Here is a 19,294-nt window from a genome sequence, read left to right on the forward strand (position 1 = left end):
GGGGGGGGGGGGGGCCGGGGGGGGGGGGCCCGGGCCCCCCCCCGGCCCCCCCCCTCCTCCCACCACTCTCCCACCACTCCTCCCACATTCCTAAAGCGCCGCCAGATCAATGTTGAGACTTCGCAGCTGTTAGTCGGTCAGCATTATGCTGCCTTTTTCACTCCTTTTACATGGCGGTAGTTATCGGCATCTATTGTAATGTGAAGGACAGTTTTCTCGTAGATTCTGCACCCAAGCGATTAACTCGAGATGCGTTCAGTTGTCACCATCTATTCAACCGTCATGCGCATAGCTGTTGCTTTTGTTAGTTCAACCTTCTTTGTTTAGGCTGATCCTGGGAAAAGGAGAGTGATGCGGCTGTTACTCAGCTGGTCTGTACTCTCATGGAACGAGTTGCGGCCGGAGAAAACGCCAATTGCATTTAACTTATCCATTTGCTTCATTGTTTCCTTGAGTTACGGCTCGCCGCGACGTTGGCAGATGCCCGGAACCATATACACGTGATATGGGTTAGATAAGGTGGGAAATAAAATAACGTGAAAGAGCGTCCATCATGAAACCCTGCAATAACCCTTAAACCCATAAGCAATTTGACTGTCGCCTGTTACCTCGTCTGTTTTTCCCTAACTGTATAGCACTTTTCGTGCAAAATTGGCAACTGGAAACAAAAATCGCAAGGAGTTGAAAAATTAAGCGATCTACTAAGGGAGAGAGCCAAGGCAACAACGAAACTGCAAGCAAAAGCGAATAATAAAAAAGTTAACCGTTGTTTATGAGACTATTTATGGATCAACATCTTTTTATTGAAAAAGGAAGTAGAGAAAACGCCGCCGGAAGTGGAGAACAATTACTTGTTTTGAATGACGCTTCTACAGTTATCGGTCGAACCGCCTCACGTAGCCACTTCTCTGCTGTGCTTATGTGGGTGTTTTTCTAACGTTAGATAAGGTGGGAAATAAAATAACGTGAAAGAGCGTCCATCATGAAACCCTGCAATAACCCTTAAACCCATAAGCAATTTGACTGTCGCCTGTTACCTCGTCTGTTTTTCCCTAACTGTATAGCACTTTTCGTGCAAAATTGGCAACTGGAAACAAAAATCGCAAGGAGTTGAAAAATTAAGCGATCTACTAAGGGAGAGAGCCAAGGCAACAACGAAACTGCAAGCAAAAGCGAATAATAAAAAAGTTAACCGTTGTTTATGAGACTATTTATGGATCAACATCTTTTTATTGAAAAAGGAAGTAGAGAAAACGCCGCCGGAAGTGGAGAACAATTACTTGTTTTGAATGACGCTTCTACAGTTATCGGTCGAACCGCCTCACGTAGCCACTTCTCTGCTGTGCTTATGTGGGTGTTTTTCTAACCTTTCGCGGTGAGCGCAGTACGTCTAGAATCGCAGAGTCCTGCGCTTTACGTGGTTGTATGGGACTGGCGGCCGCACAGCGTTACGCAATTCGCGGAACTGTCAAAACTGATCAACAAGGCGAAAATAACTGATATTCGAAACTATAACATGAGAAAGACTGAAAAAACCCTGCGAAATGAACGCAGCCTGAAATCAGCAAAAAAGGACAGACCATGATGTATGCACTAAAAGATGAGAAGGATAATATCATCAGCAATCTCGAAGATATAGTAAAAGCAGCGGAAAAATTCTAAGCTGACCTGTATACAGTACCCAGAGGAGTCACGATAGTTCACTTAGAAACAGTAATGAACAGGATACAGAAACTCTCCTATAACTAGCGATGAGGTCAGAAGGGCCCTGCAAGACATGAAACGATGAAGAGCGGGAGGATAAGGTGGAATAACAGTCGATTTAATCAAAGATGGAGGAGACATAATGCTTGGAAAACTGGCGGCTCTATATACGAAGTGTCTGTCGACTGCAAGGGTCCCAGAAAACTGGAAGAATGCAGAAATTATACTAATCCACACAAAAAAGGAGACGTTAAAGAATTGAACAATTATGGGACCATTAGCTTGCTCCTGGTGTTATATAAAATATTTACCAAAATAATCTCCAATAGAATAAGGTTAACACTGGATTTTGTCAACCAAGGGAACAGGCTGGCTTCAGGAAGAGATATTTTACAATGGATGTCATCAATCAGGTTATCGCGAAATCTGCAGAGTACAATAAGCCTGTCTATGTGGCTTATATAGATTACAAAAAGGCATTTGATTCAGTAGAGATACCAGCAATCGTAGAGGGACTACGTAATCAAGGAGTACAGAACGCTTACGTAAAAAGCTTGGAAAATATTGCTACATGCATGAGGTACTTGTTTGTTTGAACGAGGCGCGTAGGCGCCATCACTTCAGAAAAGAGGAGGAAGAACGAACTGGGCTCGCGCTGTGAATCTAACCGGTCAGCGCTGCAACCGTTGTAAATATAATCTGTAAATAGTTTCTTGTCTTACTGACTCGTCTTTCGCGTTAGAATATCTACAGAGGTTCTACAGCTACCTTAATTCTACACAAGAAAAGCATGGAAATACCTATAGAGAAAGGGGTCAGACAGGGAGACACAATTTCTCCAAAGCTATTTTCTGTGTGCTTAGAAGAATTCAAGCTATTAAACTGGGAAGGCTTAGGAGTAAAGATCGACGGCAAATATCTCAGCAATCTTCGGTTTGCCGATGACATTGTTCTATTCAACAACAATGCAGACGAGTTACAACAAATGATTGGAGACCTTAACAGAGAGAGTGTAAGAGTGGGGTTGAATATTATTATGCAGAAGATGAAGATAATGATAAATAGCCGGGCAAAGGAACAAGAGATCAGGATGGCCAGTCGGCCACTAGAGACTGTGAAGGAGTACGTTTACCTAGGTCAATTAATCAGAGGGAACCCTGATCATGAGAAGGAAATTCACAGAATAAGAATAGATTGGATCGCATACGGCAGACATTGCCAGCTCCTGACTGGAAGCTTACCATTATTATTGAAAAGTAAGGTGTGTTATCGGTGCATTTTGCCAGTGCAATATGTCCAGTGCCAATGCATTTCCCAGTGCATTTTGCCAGTGCATATGGGGCAGAGACTTGAGAGCAAGTTAAGGACCACACAAGGAGCGATCGAACGAAGATTGCTAGGCATAACGTTAAGAGAGAGAGTGGTTTGGATCAGAGAGCGAACGGGTATAGACGATATTCTAATTGACATCAAGAGGAAAAAATGTAGCTGGGCAGGTCGTGTAATGCACCGGTTAGAGAACCGTTGGACCATTACGGTTACAGAGTGGGTACCAAGAGAAGGGAAACGCAATCGAGGGTGACATAAGACTAGGTGCAGCGATGAAATTAGGAAATTCGCGGGCGCTAGTTGGAATCGGTTGGCGCAGGACAGGGGTAATTGGAGATCGCAGGGAGAGGCCTTCGTCCTGCAGTGGACATAAAACATGATGATGATGATGATGATGGAGGTAGTGCCCCCCCCCCCCTCCGAAAAAAAAATCCTGGGTACGTGCCTGCATCATGGTATCTATTGCACAAGGGTTGGTGAGCTTCAATTTATGTTGCACTCCCTTCAGGATTGGCTGTTGCCATGTTGCTGTCCTCGTACCAATGTTGTCGCCCAACTGCGCGCCTTACGCGGACATGTTGCACCATCTGGTTACACTATATGCAACTTCAAACGAGACTAGATAGCCAGCTACCTGGAATTCCTTTGCATAACATATGGCCATAGATTCCCACAATGTGGGGGATATGCAGTTTTTTTGTTTGGTTATCCACTTCCTTTCTCTTTAGGAAGCTTAAGTTTTAAACTTTGTTCCTGTTCCGCTGCCTCTTTTTGCACAATATCTACTGAAGACAACTCGCTGGTGCCATAGCACACTATTGAAAGCTTAGCAATAATAGAATTCAGGCACTCGTGCCTCATGCCAGAACACGAGAGCAAAATTCGGCTTCTTGCAGTACTATCAAGAGGGACATCTGGTGCCACACGATTTCCTTAGAAGGTGCTGCAACACTAGTGAAAAAGGCTTGGCTCGTCTTGAACCTAGCATGGCTTAAAACATGGTCGTGTGTGTGGAAATAAAGGTTCCTTGGAATCAAATCTTCACAAGTGTTCATTCTCCTGTAATACATCTTGTTTGTATGTTTGCTCACTTGAAAGGTAAGAAAAATGAAAACCAGAGCATATCGAGTGCAGAATTTTTTGAACATTTACCTACCACTGGTAGTTTACATTTATAATTGTGTGCCCTAGTGAGAGTGCTTATCAGGTTATATAAAATAGCAAAAGCTCCATCTTGCGTGCTGTTTTAGTACAAATGAAACCATTGCAATGGAAAGCACGAGTCATTGTATGCATGTATGCAAGGTATCCTGGCTCTTGGAAAAATGCCATGCAGAATCCCTCGCTTCCCATGCATACTGACGTGGCAATTTTTCTATCATAGTGGAGGACACACTGCTATGGCAAACGGAGTAGAATGGCAGTACTTAACGTGGTCTCTGGGAATGCATTATGAGCAATGCACAGCAGCATGAACTCGTGAAAACAAAGCATAAGCCTGCATTCTCACGTTCATTGTAATCATGGCAGGTATTACTGTGATAACAGATGCTCATTCATATAAGTGTAACAGGAGGCTGTCCGTGCAAAAGGGTGTATATGCCATAAATCAAAGTTGCCGGTAGGACATCCACCGTGGTAGCTTAGTGACTGCCGAGCTTGAGGATGTGGGTTTGATTACGGCGGCTACATTTCGATGGGGGCGAAATGCAAGAACGCTCGTGTGCATAGATGTAGGATCACGTTAATGAGCCACAGCTAGTCAAAATTAATCTGGAGTTCCCCCTCAACAACGTAGCTCATGATCAGATTTGTTTTGCCACGTGTTAAGTGGCAGCGGTGATCAGTTAGGAAGACAAAACAGCATGGGAAGGCGCAATGTACAGCATGACCTGCACCTTAAAGAAGCGCCTAATTTGCCATCAAGTGCAGCCGAAATATGCAATGAAGGCCTTTAGATTATTTTCCCATGCATGGATATTTGCAGCCATTTCTTTGTGAGAGAGTTAAAGCTTGATTATAATGCATCTATGCTATCAGTTAAGTGTTCCCTTAAAGAGTAAACCGTGCTGCACTTAGTAGCGAGATAGAGGAGGTGAACAACAAATTCTAAGGAATTGGCGGAAGCATGGCCTACCCATTTAGCCTAACTTCATGCTTGACTTGAAGTGTGGCTTCCATCTTAAAGGAAAGCTGAAAGCATTGTCAATGCATATGAGCTTGAGTGAAGCTTCCCCGAGGTTAAGAACCTAGACTTCACATGTGTAGTGTACAGAAAAAGGAGAGTTGTGCGTCTGTCTTTTTGTCCTCGTTTTTTGCGCACTATGTGTACGAAGTCAAGATGTACCAATTCACTTAACTGCCACACTTTATTATAGGAAGCACTTTTTGTCTAAAAGCGGTGAGGGGAAAAAACAGCAGTCCTGATGTAACAACAGCTGCAATGGTGAAATTTATTAAAAATAACATCCGTAAACTTGAACAAGCACAGCAGCATAGCCTTTCTCCAAACCTTCACCGACACAATGCTCGGAGAATGTGAAATATGAGTGCAGTACTCAGGATTGATCACTTGACATGTTCTTTAAGAAGAATGTCTGCATTCTTTTTTTACATCAGTTGTTCCAAGACACTGCTAGTCTGACATGGTAGCACCTGCATGGCTTGCAAAGCAATTAATAAACATTCGAGGGCATGTACATAATGGTCCATAATGCATTCTCACCACCAAATATGCACATTTCGACCATGAGCTATGAAATGACCTGCAAAAAATTTCAAAGGTAAGAAAGGGAGGAATGACCATAAGAACATACTAAAAAATCGGAACAAAAGCAGCAGAAAGGGTGCATGGCATACTTTCTTCACAAGTCACTATACATAGCATTTTCTCATTACTGCACATTTTTCATCCACCAGACGCAGACCCACATTTTTCCGCCCGTGCAACGGTCGTGGGGCTCAAGGATTCCCACAAGTTTTCATACTGCACTAGCCAAACTGTATTACTTATCCTGACACACTGACTGGTTAGTGGAAAGTGCAGTTCAAAGAAATATATTAACTGTGTTCTGCTATTGCACTTGTCGAATAGTTTGTATTCTGTGAACGTCAGCATCCTATGAGCCTTCTGCATCTGCAGATCTGGTTACTCAATTTGAGTTTTGTGTGTGCGTGTGTGAACTCGTCTCGTGAGTTCATTGTGAACTGGTGGCTTGTACAATGCAATCTGCAGAAACGCCACATTCTACATGCAGCAGCACGCAATGAATACCACACAACACCTCACAACAAAGTGCATTGCATACGTCGGCACATTATAAAGTCTGAAAACTCTTCCCTCAAAAGTTTTAAGAAGGATGTCGTACGAGTAATCAAGATAAAAAAAGTTGCCTTGAGCCTCCCCCAAGATTGTCCTCCTAGGACCCCCTCAATGCAGATAATGCTGCACTTAGTAAAGCATCACCTCATGCCTCTGTTCCTTTTCCTTGCGTGCCTGAACCCACCGTGCTGCACAGTCTTGCCAACTATACAACTGGCATGCTCATTTCTTTCTACACAGCTCTGCCTTTGTTGCTGTTAATATTTAGTCATTTGCTTGAGCACAGCACTTTGCGTAACATTCCAGTTAGTAAGACACAATAATCCAGTCGGTACTACTGACTTAGGGAAGTGCATACAAGTCTACGCAACATAGGTGCAACTTGTAGGTTCTCTTTGCTATATACAAAAGCGTGATGTTTGGCTGAAAAGTATGATCACTGCTTGACCTAGTGATTGAATGTGTCTATCTACTGTGTTCAAAAAGCATAATGGGAGGCCTCCCTTAACACTGAGGCTTTTAGCAGTTGAGAGCAGTGCAACCCTTTGCACATTTTAGGCATCCCTGCACTCCTGCATTGCAGCTGCATGGCAAATTGCAAATGTTAAACATGACAACCAGAAGCTGCAAAAAGAGTGTGCTATCAACCTTTTGAAAATCTGAATAATCGTTGCATATGGACACTTGTCCCTTCCTGTCCATATTAACAGCAACTGATTGGCTAGTTGATAATCCAATAATTAATTGAGCCATGCACTTGAAAAGACAGGGAAAAAAAAAATGAAGCTGTATGTAATTTTTTTCATGTCCATGCTTTCTCAAGTGCAGTGCTTAACTAAATCATGTCTATTTTTGTCATGCGAATATGAATTTGAGATGAACGAGAAAAAAGTTGGGGGGGCGGCAGAGTGCTGACCCCAGCCTGAAGGACTCGATCCTTATTTTGTCACAAGCACAACTGCCTTGTCAAAGTAAAACAGAGGAAAGAAAACATTGGTCGCGAAGGCACCGTGGCATTTGAGTAGACATGACCAAGCTCTAATGCATTGCAAGTGACCCTCCTGGAATTTTTTATGTTGAAACCCACAGAGAAGCCAGTAGTGTAGCAGGACTGGGTAATTGCATATAGTACGAGAGTGGTCTTGAACAGCGGCATCAGGTTTGAACGTAAAGTGCGGATCCATCGCCTTTTCTCATCCATAAACTCTGCGGTCAATAACTTTTTTAATGTTCAGTGCTGCAATACACTGAGTCAGTACCAAGCAACAGAATTATAAACATCAAAAATTTCATTTTGCTTCCTGTGATGAAACGCTGCATACAGAATCACTGACAATAAATTCCATGGCAGAATATGTCGGTGCGTAAAACTAAAAGTACTGCCTTACAAACAGTTTTGGTTTCTCAACATATTAAGCCTAGTGCAGCTAAGAGCAGCACAACACCACAATATAGGTTAGGAGACATGAAAAACTGACTGTCGTGATGTGCAAAACTGCCTGCCTGCTCTGTGGCTGGCAAAGCAAACAGGAAATTTCCATTAAGATGTCTCCCATTTCTGAAAGAGCAAAATCAACATCATCTGCTACAACTTTTAACCATTTGGTACACAGCCTGTGGAAACAAAGTATTTAGCAGAAGGAGTGTGATTATCAGAATGGGCACAGGTTTACAAATTTAACATTGTGCATTGCAATTAGCAGTGACATTTTCATTATTCTAAGCAGCAAAAGCGAACTTTATTTTTACTGTAGTCTTTAAAAAAAGTGCAGATGGTTTCAAACTACAAGCCTCCATTCATGGCTGGAAATGCCTAGCTTGAAGTGTCGACAGTCAAGTCTGCAATTTAGATGTCCTGAGGCAGGTTTAAGGGGAAATGCGGGTCGAAAAACTGTGATTTTCATTAAAAAAGTCAATTTTATTTTTTCGACTTTCAGCAAGACTGATCCCCCCTCTTTCACATATAAAAAAATCAGGGCCATAAATGATCGGGAAATTATAAACAAACTTGGCGAAAGCACTCGATGTGGCAAGAAAAGGTGCAAATCTGGCCCATTTTCCAGCACGTTTTCCATTTTCCACCACTGAATGTTGTCTTTTTTTTTTTCTGTCACGTTTGTTTCCGCTCGTATGGTATATATACATCAATGCGTGCAAAAATAAAATCTGTAGTTGAAAGTGAAGCGCTGTCTCTGTGTATGTTTCTTTCTATGTCCTCATTCAGTTGAGCTTATACACTCTATTATGGATTCTAACCAACTAGCCCGCCAACGTGTCCCAACAGACCACTGGTTACCTGCCCTACACATTACATGGCCTGCACAGCTCCATTATTTCTTTCTCACTGTCAACTAGAACATCGGCTACCCCCGTTTGCTCTCTCAATTTACACCACTTCCTTCCTATCACTTCAGGTTACGCCTAACATTTTTTCATTCTATCATTCATTGCACATTCCTTAACTTCCCTAACTTTGTCGTTAAATTTCAAGTTTCTGCCTGATACATTAGCACTAGGATGGATAGTTGGGCATGCTGGTTAAGCATGATCTGAAGTGAAGGCGCTAAAATGACGGAGGACAAAGAAGAAACACACACACACCCTGTGTGTGTGTCTGTTTCTTCTTTGTCCTCCGTCATTTTAGCACCTTCACTTCAGAACATTAGCGCTGGTGGAGCGAAGGATCCCATGCAGTCTTATACAAATTTAGTAATACTTGTCAATTTCAGTGCTTGCACTCAAACAATACAGAGAGGGAAGGCTAGCCAATTCTTAGTGGTCCTCTTGTACATGGGAGAGAAATAATAAAAAAAAAATGGAGGTTTGACAATGATGAACACATACAGCTGCTAAATGCACACCTAATTTCTGCAGGCAGTAACGACTGTGTTTCGTGTCATTTATGGAGTGTAATATGTGCAGCTGCTAATGTGTCCCTACAACACACACAAGAAGAAAGCGTACTGGCACCTAACTAGCTCACTGGCAAAACTTAAATTGAAAATGTGTAAAAGTTTGTGTAAGCTTTCATGTAAAAAGAAGGTTTACAAACAACTCATTATGTTAAAAAACATTGTATTAAAGTTTCATCTAAGTGCAGGTTCACCGACACAGATAATTTTAAAGAGAAAATTTTAAATTCAATGGGTGCAAAAGCGGTTAACCTTGAAGCCCTGCCTCTCCTGGGAAAAATGAATATGCAGCTCTCTACTTCTGTCTTGTCTGAGGTCTCAGCTGTGCTCAAAAGGTACAAAGTGTCACGAAGAACACCACCAATAGTGCCATCATCTCTTTGGATGGCACAGCGGCTCGGTGCAGCACATCTAAGCACGGTGTTAGTGCAACTGGTAGTCCCAAGTAACGCTGTCATGTGCGGGAGAGTTCTTGTAATGCAGTATTTGGTTAGTTGCTGTGCTGAAGACAACAACCTGCAATCTGAGATGTCACCATTGTGCCCACCAAAGCCATGGTCAACCTCTCAAGGTGGAATTGGTGTCTGTAACATCCAAGGAATGTGAGCTACAACAAATAAGTGTCATGTCAGTAAATGACACTGCTTGAGGTCTATGCTCTTGATACATATGATGACACATATGACAACGTAGGTCCTTTATACAGGATGTTTACACACTTGCAGGTGCACAGCCACATAATCACATCTCGAAATGTCATGACACAAACAAAATGAGTGCACCACTGTGTGCTAGGTGGTCTTGGTGTTGCCCTTGGGGTGATTCGCGAATGTTGCGGAGGAGCGGCGGTGGTGATCGTGCGAATTGTGTCCGTGGTGGTGCGGCTGTGGCCGTGTCCCAAACCACGAGTTCTTCCAGTCAAGGTGTTCGCGAATCATCTGTTCCTCATCAGCCGTGAAACGGAGTAGCACAGAGACAGCACGGATCAGGTGCTGCGCCTGCAAGGAACATGCAACACAGCCCATATATTACAGCGAATGCTTCTACAGTACACAAGTGGTTACAAAAGGCATATGCAGAGTTCCGTTAGCAAATATTACTGTAGTGACACTGTGGTAGGAATTCTGGACTTTACACGAGGTTTATCTCGTCATCATCATCGGCCAATTTTTATGTCCACTGCAATATGAAGGCCTCTCCCGGCGATCTCCAATTGCCCCTGGCTTGCAGTAGCCGATTCCAAGTCATGCCTGCAAATATCATTTCCTCATGCATATATAGTTCTCCGACATCCTCGACTGCATTTACCTTTCCTTGACACCCACACTGTAAATCTAATACAGACCGCTGGCTATCTGCCCTACACGTTACAAGGACTGCCCAGCTCCATTTTTTCAGAAGGGTTGAAATCTGGGCCAGTTGGTACATACTTGAACGAAAAAACCAGTCAAAAACACAAAGGACAAGAGGAGAAGACAAGAAACCTCAGTTGTTAGGACAAGAAACCTCAGTTGATAGTCCAGTCGTTGTGGTGTGAACCTCTCCTCTTGTCCTTTGTGTTTTTGACTGGTTTTTTCGTTCATACATTTTTTCCTCTCAATTTCAACTAGAAAATCGGCTACCTCTCTCTGTTCTCTAATCCACACCGCTGTCTTTCCTTTCTCTTAAAGATACGCCTAACATTTTTTGTTCCATCGCCATTTGCGCAATCATTAACTACTTCTCAAGCTTCTTTGTTATTCTCAGTTTCTGCCCCATTTGTCAGTACTGGTAGAATCCAATGACTGTACACTTTTCAAGGATAGTGGAAAGCTGCTGATTTATCTAGTAATTAGTCGCAAGCCAGACTCACATTAAAGAAAACAATCGGACTGCATAGACATGACATCCACCGTACTGAACATGACCAGGTCCAAGATTATACGGGCAGTTATTTTGTCGTGAACTTAAAAGAAATTACTAGTGACGTGCAGCACAATTCTGCTAAAGCTAGATTACTCTCAGAGGAAGACATTATTCGCACAAAAAATGAAAGGGGCTATTTTGACCAATTAACAAAATCTTGCTAATTGGCTTTCAAACTAATTACTTTACACCAGACTGTAATTTACGAATTGTAGTCGGTGACTTTTAAAGCCATATCCACTTGGAACGAATTCTGAGGATGACATCAGTTGCAAGCATGCATTCCCAAAGTTTACGACTAAATGTATTGGTGTTCCAATGACAACTGCGCTTTGTTGTGGTCGGCCGTTCGCCCCGCGACGACCTCCGGTCACAGCGCGCACGATCATGGGGAACAGGCCGTTGGCCTCGTCAAAATGGTTCTTGACGAGGATTATTTATGACCAGCGCAGGAGTACCTTGTTCAGGAGAGGTTTGAGCAATTAGCATGATAGGGCCATCACTTGTCAGCAGCACAAATTGGCATGTCCAAGGCGGAGATGCGGTCAGTGCAATGATACGGCCATCACCTGTCAGAATACGATCAGAGTCAGCGTACGTTCCCCTCCTTTCCCAGTTTGTGCCGAGTGATGTGCATACGTCTCTGACCAAGTTCTTTGTTTAGGGAAAGGGCAACCGACCTCCGGATTGGTGGCACCTGACGTCTCCTGACACCAGATTGGGGGAAGTGACTGAACAATGATCATGCAAGGCATAAAAGGAGCAACGGACAGCGGGAGTGATCGGCTACTACAACTTCATCCTCAAGTTTTCTGTATTACTTTGCATTTTCTTGTATATATGTAAATATAAAACTGCTTGTAAAACATCCTGAATATCGGACCCAGCCTCATGTTCACTCACTCCTCCACGAGGAAAGAGGATCCCACATCTTCGAACTCCCAGTCGCAACAGCTTCAAAGGTGTTTTGCTAAATAAAATTAGTGGAACAACAGTGTATTTGTATGGTAAGTTTGACTGCACTTATCTAAAAAAAGGTGCTAGCTTCAAAATTCGTTTCAAGTGGATGTGCCTTGTGAAATCACTGGCTTCATTCGTGTACTGTAATAAGTGCGCTAAATGAATTAATTAAAAAGATAATTAGCGAAATTTTGTTAATTACTCAATTATGCATATTCATCTCCAGTCTAAGTAATGTATACCTCATTGAATAATCCAGCTCAATAAGTAGATTAAGCTAAATGCCACTAGAAAAATATAAAAAATATCTGTTGTTAAAATTAAGCACCCAGTATATTACATCCAGGGTCACTACTACATGCAGTAGAGCCCTGTTCATATTGTCATGAGCGGAACAACAGAGACAGTCGGGTGTCCATGTCTTTACCGGAAAATAGACAACGAAAACATTTTTTTCTTACAACCCTTCAAGTGTGTATGTGGCGCAGTGGATGACTCGCATGCTATGGCATATGAGTCAATATGTTTTGAAAAAAAAAATGCAAGAAGAAAACATACACTAAAAATTTGGCACACTCAATTGTAGTTGACATTCATGTAAGGCAGAAGCGTTGCAGCACAAGGCACCTACACATGCCAATCTGGTGGGGCCCCGAGTGGCCTGAGACGCGTGTTGTCATTTTTGTGGCTTCAGAAAACTTGTGTTCATGCTCCTCACTACAAAATCGGGTTACAAGGCACAGCTTTTCTGGAAACCCTAGGAGGAGGCCATCCTGGAAATTTTTAAAAAAGGAGAGTAAGGACTCAAGGCCCAGATATTTGGGACCAACAATAAACGTCTATTCTCTCCTCGAATTCGGCTTGCATCAGCAGCTTCTTTGGACGGATCATGTTGGCGGGAAGTTTTGCTGTGCCCACTTGGCGAGAGTTGTTGCAATATGAGAAGCTGATACACATCACGGGATGCGCATTGTCAGTTTTGAGACTGCAATAATAACCGATACGAAATTGAGCTTAGTGAGCAACGCCTGAATAGGATGCCACCAGAGTGAAATATGGCCCTCACTTAGCGCCACCTGCAGCAGGAAAGGTGGTGTTTGGGTTAATCATCATCATCAGCCTGGCTACGACCACTGCAGGGCAAAGGCCTCTCCCATACTTCTCCAACTACCCCTATCATGTGCTAATTGTGGCCATGTCATCCCTGAAAACTTCTTAATCTCATCCGCCAACCTAACTTTCTGCCGCCCCCTGCTGCGCTTCCCTTCCCTTGGAATCCAGTCCGTAAGCCTTAATGACCATCGGCTATCTTCCCTCCTCATTACATGTCCTGCCCATGCCCATTTCTTTTTCTTGATTTCGACTAAGATGTCATTAACTCACGTTTGTTCCCTCACCCAATCTGCTCTTTTCTTATCTCTTAACATTACAGCTGTCATTCTGCTTCCCATAGCTCGTTGCGTCGTCCTCAATTTAAGCAGAATCCTTTTCGTAAGCCTCCACGTTTCTGCCCCGTAGGTGAGTACTGGTAAGACACAGCTGTTATACACTGTTCTTTTGAGGGATAATGGCAACCTGCTGTTCATGATCTGAGAATGCCTGCCAAACGCACCCCAGCCCATTCTTATTCTTCTGATTATTTCAGTCTCATGATCCGGATCCGCGGTCACTACCTGCCCTAAGTAGATGTATTTATTCCCTTACCACTTCCAGTGCTTCGCTACCTATCGCAAACTGCTGTTCTCTTCCGAGACTGTTAAACATTAGTTTAGTTTTCTGCAGATTAATTTTTAGACCCACCCTTCTGCTTTGCCTCTCCAGGTCAGTAAGCATGCATCACAATTGGTCCCCTGAGTTACTAAGCAAGGCAATATTATCAGCGAATCGCAAGTTACTAAGGTAATCTCCATTAACTCTTATCCCCAATTCTTCCCAATTCAGGTCTCTGAATGCCTCCTGTAAACACTTCTGTGTTTGGGTTAGCACCTATTAGAAGCGTGCAGTACACTTCCTGCACCACATGAACTGTGAAACAGATAGGTGAAGATACTTATCACAATCGGCCAGGGACGATAGCGGTGGATAGAGACATGCGACGACTCGCAAGGAGATTTACTGGTACTGGAACAGGAAATCATGTGCGTGGCAGCATTTTCACGTGAAACGGGCAGGCAAGTACTGCAAGGAAGTACTCGCCTGCCTGCATGTGCCTTGCGCCTTTTCTTGTTTACATGGGATCTAGCGTCTGAAAAACACATCATACGATCGCAGTTTGGTGATATACTGAAGGTCGGTGCCAAAAGACTGTTTTCCGGGAACATATGAACCAGTAAAAAGGAAGCATAACTGTATTGGGTAATTTCTTGCATTCTTGATCATGAACACTGGCAATGGGAAATCATATTACACAAGATCGCATCAACACGGCTCTACTGTACTAGGTGCTTCTTTTAGACTCTCACATGTTACTTTATTGCCCCTAAAATATAGCACAATTCTAGTCCTTATGTTAGATTACTCAAAGAGGTGGACATTATGTGCACAATAAATTTAACTACATAAGAGCAGGGTTATGAAAGCAATTGCAAGGTCTCCATATTATAAAGTCTCTAAAGTGTAAGTGCCAGTAATTTTGATATAGGTAACGCCAGCTACGCAAATGCTTGCTTGCATAGGTCGTTTGTGTGCTTTGGCAGACACAGTATTTGTGAAAAAGTAGAGCTTGAAAACAAAAATGTCTTCTTGCGATGTATGTATATATGTTTTAATTAAAAACTTGAGTGATCAATTCCAAGACTTTATTTTGTTTGATTCTTCAAGAGTGCTTCCATTTCAAAACATTCATCATCAAATTTAGCACTAAGTGAGATAATTTCGCATTCAAAGGTGGCAGTCTATATACAAGCCTCCTACCACAAATTTACGTAGCTTATTGCAGGAGAATAATTCCATTGTTTTTTCCAATGCCAGAGGTATGAAAAATTTACTTAATGCCCTAGTGCTGTGCTTCACTGATATGCCATATACTTAATGTACCACTATGGTCGAGACCACGAAAGCGTTTCACTTTTGCTTGTCACGCAGCTCGATGTGTATTGCAAAGTGCAGGTATGCGCATATGGCCTTCGTGCAATGCTGTCAGATTAGGCTTTGATGTGCGAATTCAGTTCGGAGATTTCTGCCTACATGCGAGATCTTGCCATTCCATCCATTAAATGCAAAAACAAACAAGAAGTGTGCGCAGTAGTTACCGGACACAATCTTGGCTTCCATTTGCCAGTCTATCCTGTGATCTCGCGCCCAATCACCATGCCAGTTTACTGGTCTAAACATATTGACGGTCACCTGGCCGCGACAGCCTGCAGGCAGTGAATTTTTACCATGGCCGTACAATGCACCTAGGCCTAAGCAGCACCGTTTCATCAGTATCTCACGGCGAAAGTTGCTGTTTGGTGCTGAGTTGACCGAAAGCTTAGTAGCGGCTGTATGGCATTCTTAAAGCCGTGAAATTGCCTCGCCAATGAAAGTGGGGGATAGGCTACCAATTAAATGGTGGCAACTCTGTTCACAGCGGCTATGTCTGCAACATTGTGCACAATATGTCAAAAACAATCGAGCGAAATACCATACAGCAATTGAACCTCTGGTCACTGATTTACATTGGTCATATAGGAGAGAAGTGTGGGGTGTGGCTTGGCACTATCGCAATCGCTCACGGCCAGAAAACCAAGCCTAAGCAAGCCCCATGTGGCGGGGTGGAGAGTGTTGAAAATAGACACAGCCCATAGAAGAAACAGCTGTGTACAATCCAGGCTTAAGTGGAGAAGCTTGGCTCAGTTCACCGTGGAGCTACCATATCCACTGGTCCACACCATGCCACTTTCGATGGTGTAGAAAATGCCTCTTGAGGACTTCCATTTTCAAAAGCAACCCCTTAGGCACACGGCAGGCACAAATGTCTCATATTTTGCCGAGATGTAGCAGGGTTTGCCTCTGAGTGCAGTTTGGCACAACGGTAGCATCACTGATAATCAACTAATAACCAAAAGTTCACTAAATAAGTTTCTAACTAATTACTTTATGGCTCATGTTTCAACTTACTCAATTTCAAATGTAGCTGGTGAGTTTGCAAGGCGTATGTATCAACTTGGAACAAATTTGAGAAGGACACCAATTTCGATATATTCATTCCTGTGCAACAAAATGTGCGACAAAATACATTGGTGTTTCAGCTATTCTTGTGCTGCCATGGATAAAACAGCATTTTGTTAAAAATGTAAGTGGAAAAGCGCATCTTTACTGCAAGTTTGACAGCAATTATCTCATCTGCAGAATTAATTCCAAGTGGATAAGCCTCGTAATCTATTAAATTGCAATATGTGTCATAAAGTAATTAGTTAACAACTTAATCAGTGAATTTTTATTTAGTCAATTGTGCATTCTGATTTTTCGAGTAATTAATGTCTGCCCCTTGTAGCAATCCAGTTCAAGGATTGGAATTGTGGTACTGCCACAGGCAATTTAAGAAAAGTATTGTCATATTAAAAAAAAAGGACCCAGTATATTTTCTATGCAATTTGTTGGGACACGTAACAGGATCTCTATATGCCTTGCAAGAGTGCAAACTCACTGTGGCCACTTGGCACAAAAGACCTATTCTTGCTCTTAACATTAAAATATTGCAAATATTGTCACTGCAAACTTTTACAGCAAGAGCAGTGAAACTTCCTTATCAGATGGTATACAGACTATTCCAATAAAGTGAAACGACCCTACTCTAAGTCTACCTGTAACACCAATACCTTTTATTCTATTCCACACCCCTCTAATATAAACTGCAGTGATCACAAAATTATACAAGCCAAGGTGTTCCTTGGCTGATTCTTCAATGTATAGTCATACCAAACTGTGTCTGATTATTGCAGCACACATTAACCTCAAGTGCTGCACTTGGGTCTTTTGCATTTTTGAACTTTTCTGATTGGATTTGGAAAGTTCCAAACAGAATTACTAGTCATGCCAGCGTCTTCTAAACTTGCCCCGTTTTAACTTGGCTGGTGCCATCAATGTTGCTTAGATTTCGTTTTCTGCTGCTTGTGAGTTTGTGGTAAGTAGGTGAGTAGACACTGCACCCTGTACAAGATTCATAAACGGGCGAAACTGCAACTTTTACTGGACCTTTCTCTTTTCCTGGTGTGCACAATTATCATGATCTGTTTGCCCATTAGGAAGGCAAAATTGCAGACTGCGTCCTTAAAAAATTATGTAAGTCAATCCCAGATATATCAGCTCCCAGATAAATCAAACTATTGCCTAAATCAAACAGTTGTAACATCCCCTTAAAATCCCATGTAGAAGTATAGCACTGTATTACGCATGTATCAAACTCCCATTCACCGCCACATTCAATAAATCGAATGCTGCGCTGTGCTGCACTCCTGAAAGTACGCTTCTAACGAGGCCACGCTTACATTTTGGTATCAGAAATAGTGCCGCTGTAACGGCACTGTTTTGGCAGATGTGTTCAAACAAGACATGTGAATCTGAAGGGCAGTACATGCCACGGAAAAGTGAGCAAGGTGCGTTTCACTACAAGCGGCCATTTTTAATTTATCGGTGAGTGCTGATAGCCACGCTGCTTCAAGAACACAAAGGACTGCCAGATTTGTTTTCTTGTAGACCAGGGGTTTTTACGAACGGCATTTTAGGGTTCTGCGAGTGGCTACAACGAATCCGACCCCAACCTTAACTTGGACATTAGAACTTGGATTTAACAAAACCAGAGTGTGCCAAATCCACATTTTGGTAGTCCCTGCAGAAAGACCACCACAACAGTGGCGTGCAAGGCTCATCCCTGTGCAATTTGGGGTCCACATTGTATGCGTTTCATTCGTGCTCGTAGGGTTACACATGAGTGGGAATGGACTACGATGTTCTGCAAGCTGAAAGCCACTTTCGAATCTAAATAGTGTTTGCCTGGATCGACTCGTTGCCAACATAGTACACACTACCAACGTATGACAATGGGTCGTAATTAAACGGCACATTATAATGGACATGCACTGGTGGCGGCACGGCACACATGCAGGGAGGCTGGATTGCTTTTGTGGTTCGTTAATACATCCTGAAGGCGTGTGAAGTGCACTGTAGTCTCATGGCTGGGTTAGCATGGCAATCAGTAATATCGAAGACCATTCCGCAGCATGAATAATTTGCAGCATTTATGTACAAAAGAATAAGTAAACATTTGTGTAAAATCAGTAAATTCATGGTTTTCACAATCTCAGAAACCTGGTCGGACGTGCAGAGTTTTCAGATGCAGTATTCAGACAGGCACATTTCGTATTTAGAATTACTGAAATGTCAAACTAGTTCACGATCCCCTTCGAGTTCGATACATGTATATCTGGGATTGAATGCATAACCTGTGACTGAATGCAAATGTTCAAGTACATTATGAGCACATGAGGAAGTAAAATTAACATGAAATGAGCAGAATTGACAAGCCTGAGGTTGTGCTAATAAGTTATCCAGAGTAGGTGTTTATGTTGAATGCAACAGAAGGCACAGAGAAGAGTCACGTAAAGCAACCTGATCCAGCAGCTTTTTAAGCCGAAAAGTTGAGATGTCAGTGATGAAAACAGAAGCTTGCTTGCTTGCTTTTCGTCCACTTTCATTCACCTTTGCCTTGTCATTTCTACACTTCAATTAAAAAAAAAATAATTTCTCCTATGCTTTTCTTGGCTTCATTATCTGTTGGTCCTGTCAGAATTAATGAGGAGTGCGATAAGAAGATAGTGGGCCCAGCCAGACGCTCGCCATGTCCACCTTAAAGGGACACTAAAGGGAAACGATAAATCGGTTTAGACTAATGAAGCATCGTTTGAGAACCCTGCAGGCAGTCATTTCAAAAACATAGTTTGGTTTTTAGATGAGAAAATGAAGGTCCAAGTATCAGTATTTGAATTTCGCGCCGAAACCCCAGCGCCGGTACGTCAGCGTGATGTCAGGGATGCCAAAGTATGTTTTCCCATTTGGGCCGCGTTGGCTTAATAAAGGTTCCCGAAACTTGCCATGTTTAATATATGGTACCTTTAGAACACAGTGTAGTCAATCTGCACCGCTATATATAATTAGTAAGCCCTAGAAGATGCCATCAAAA

At 42.7% G+C, this 19,294-nt stretch overlaps 2 protein-coding genes across 9 annotated transcripts in view; both read right to left on the minus strand.

Annotated features, from left to right (window-relative positions):
- Positions 1-19,294, minus strand: part of RpL35 (Ribosomal protein L35) — a 343,229-nt gene that overhangs the window by 39,052 nt on the left and 284,883 nt on the right. The gene's annotated exons all lie outside the window — the stretch shown is intronic.
- Positions 5,463-19,294, minus strand: part of LOC139052370 (golgin subfamily A member 1-like) — a 231,397-nt gene continuing 217,565 nt past the window's right edge. For 7 of the 8 annotated variants that reach the window (XM_070529459.1, XM_070529462.1, XM_070529458.1 and 4 more), the window contains one exon: positions 5,463-10,265. In XM_070529459.1, the coding sequence (XP_070385560.1) occupies positions 10,059-10,265 (207 nt within the window). In that variant the 3' untranslated portion in view covers positions 5,463-10,058. The remainder of the gene's footprint in view (positions 10,266-19,294) is intronic. The other variant, XR_011509873.1, reaches the window with a different exon arrangement.

This window comes from Dermacentor albipictus, unplaced genomic scaffold (assembly GCF_038994185.2).
Source record: "Dermacentor albipictus isolate Rhodes 1998 colony unplaced genomic scaffold, USDA_Dalb.pri_finalv2 scaffold_22, whole genome shotgun sequence".
Classification (NCBI taxonomy): domain Eukaryota; kingdom Metazoa; phylum Arthropoda; class Arachnida; order Ixodida; family Ixodidae; genus Dermacentor; species Dermacentor albipictus.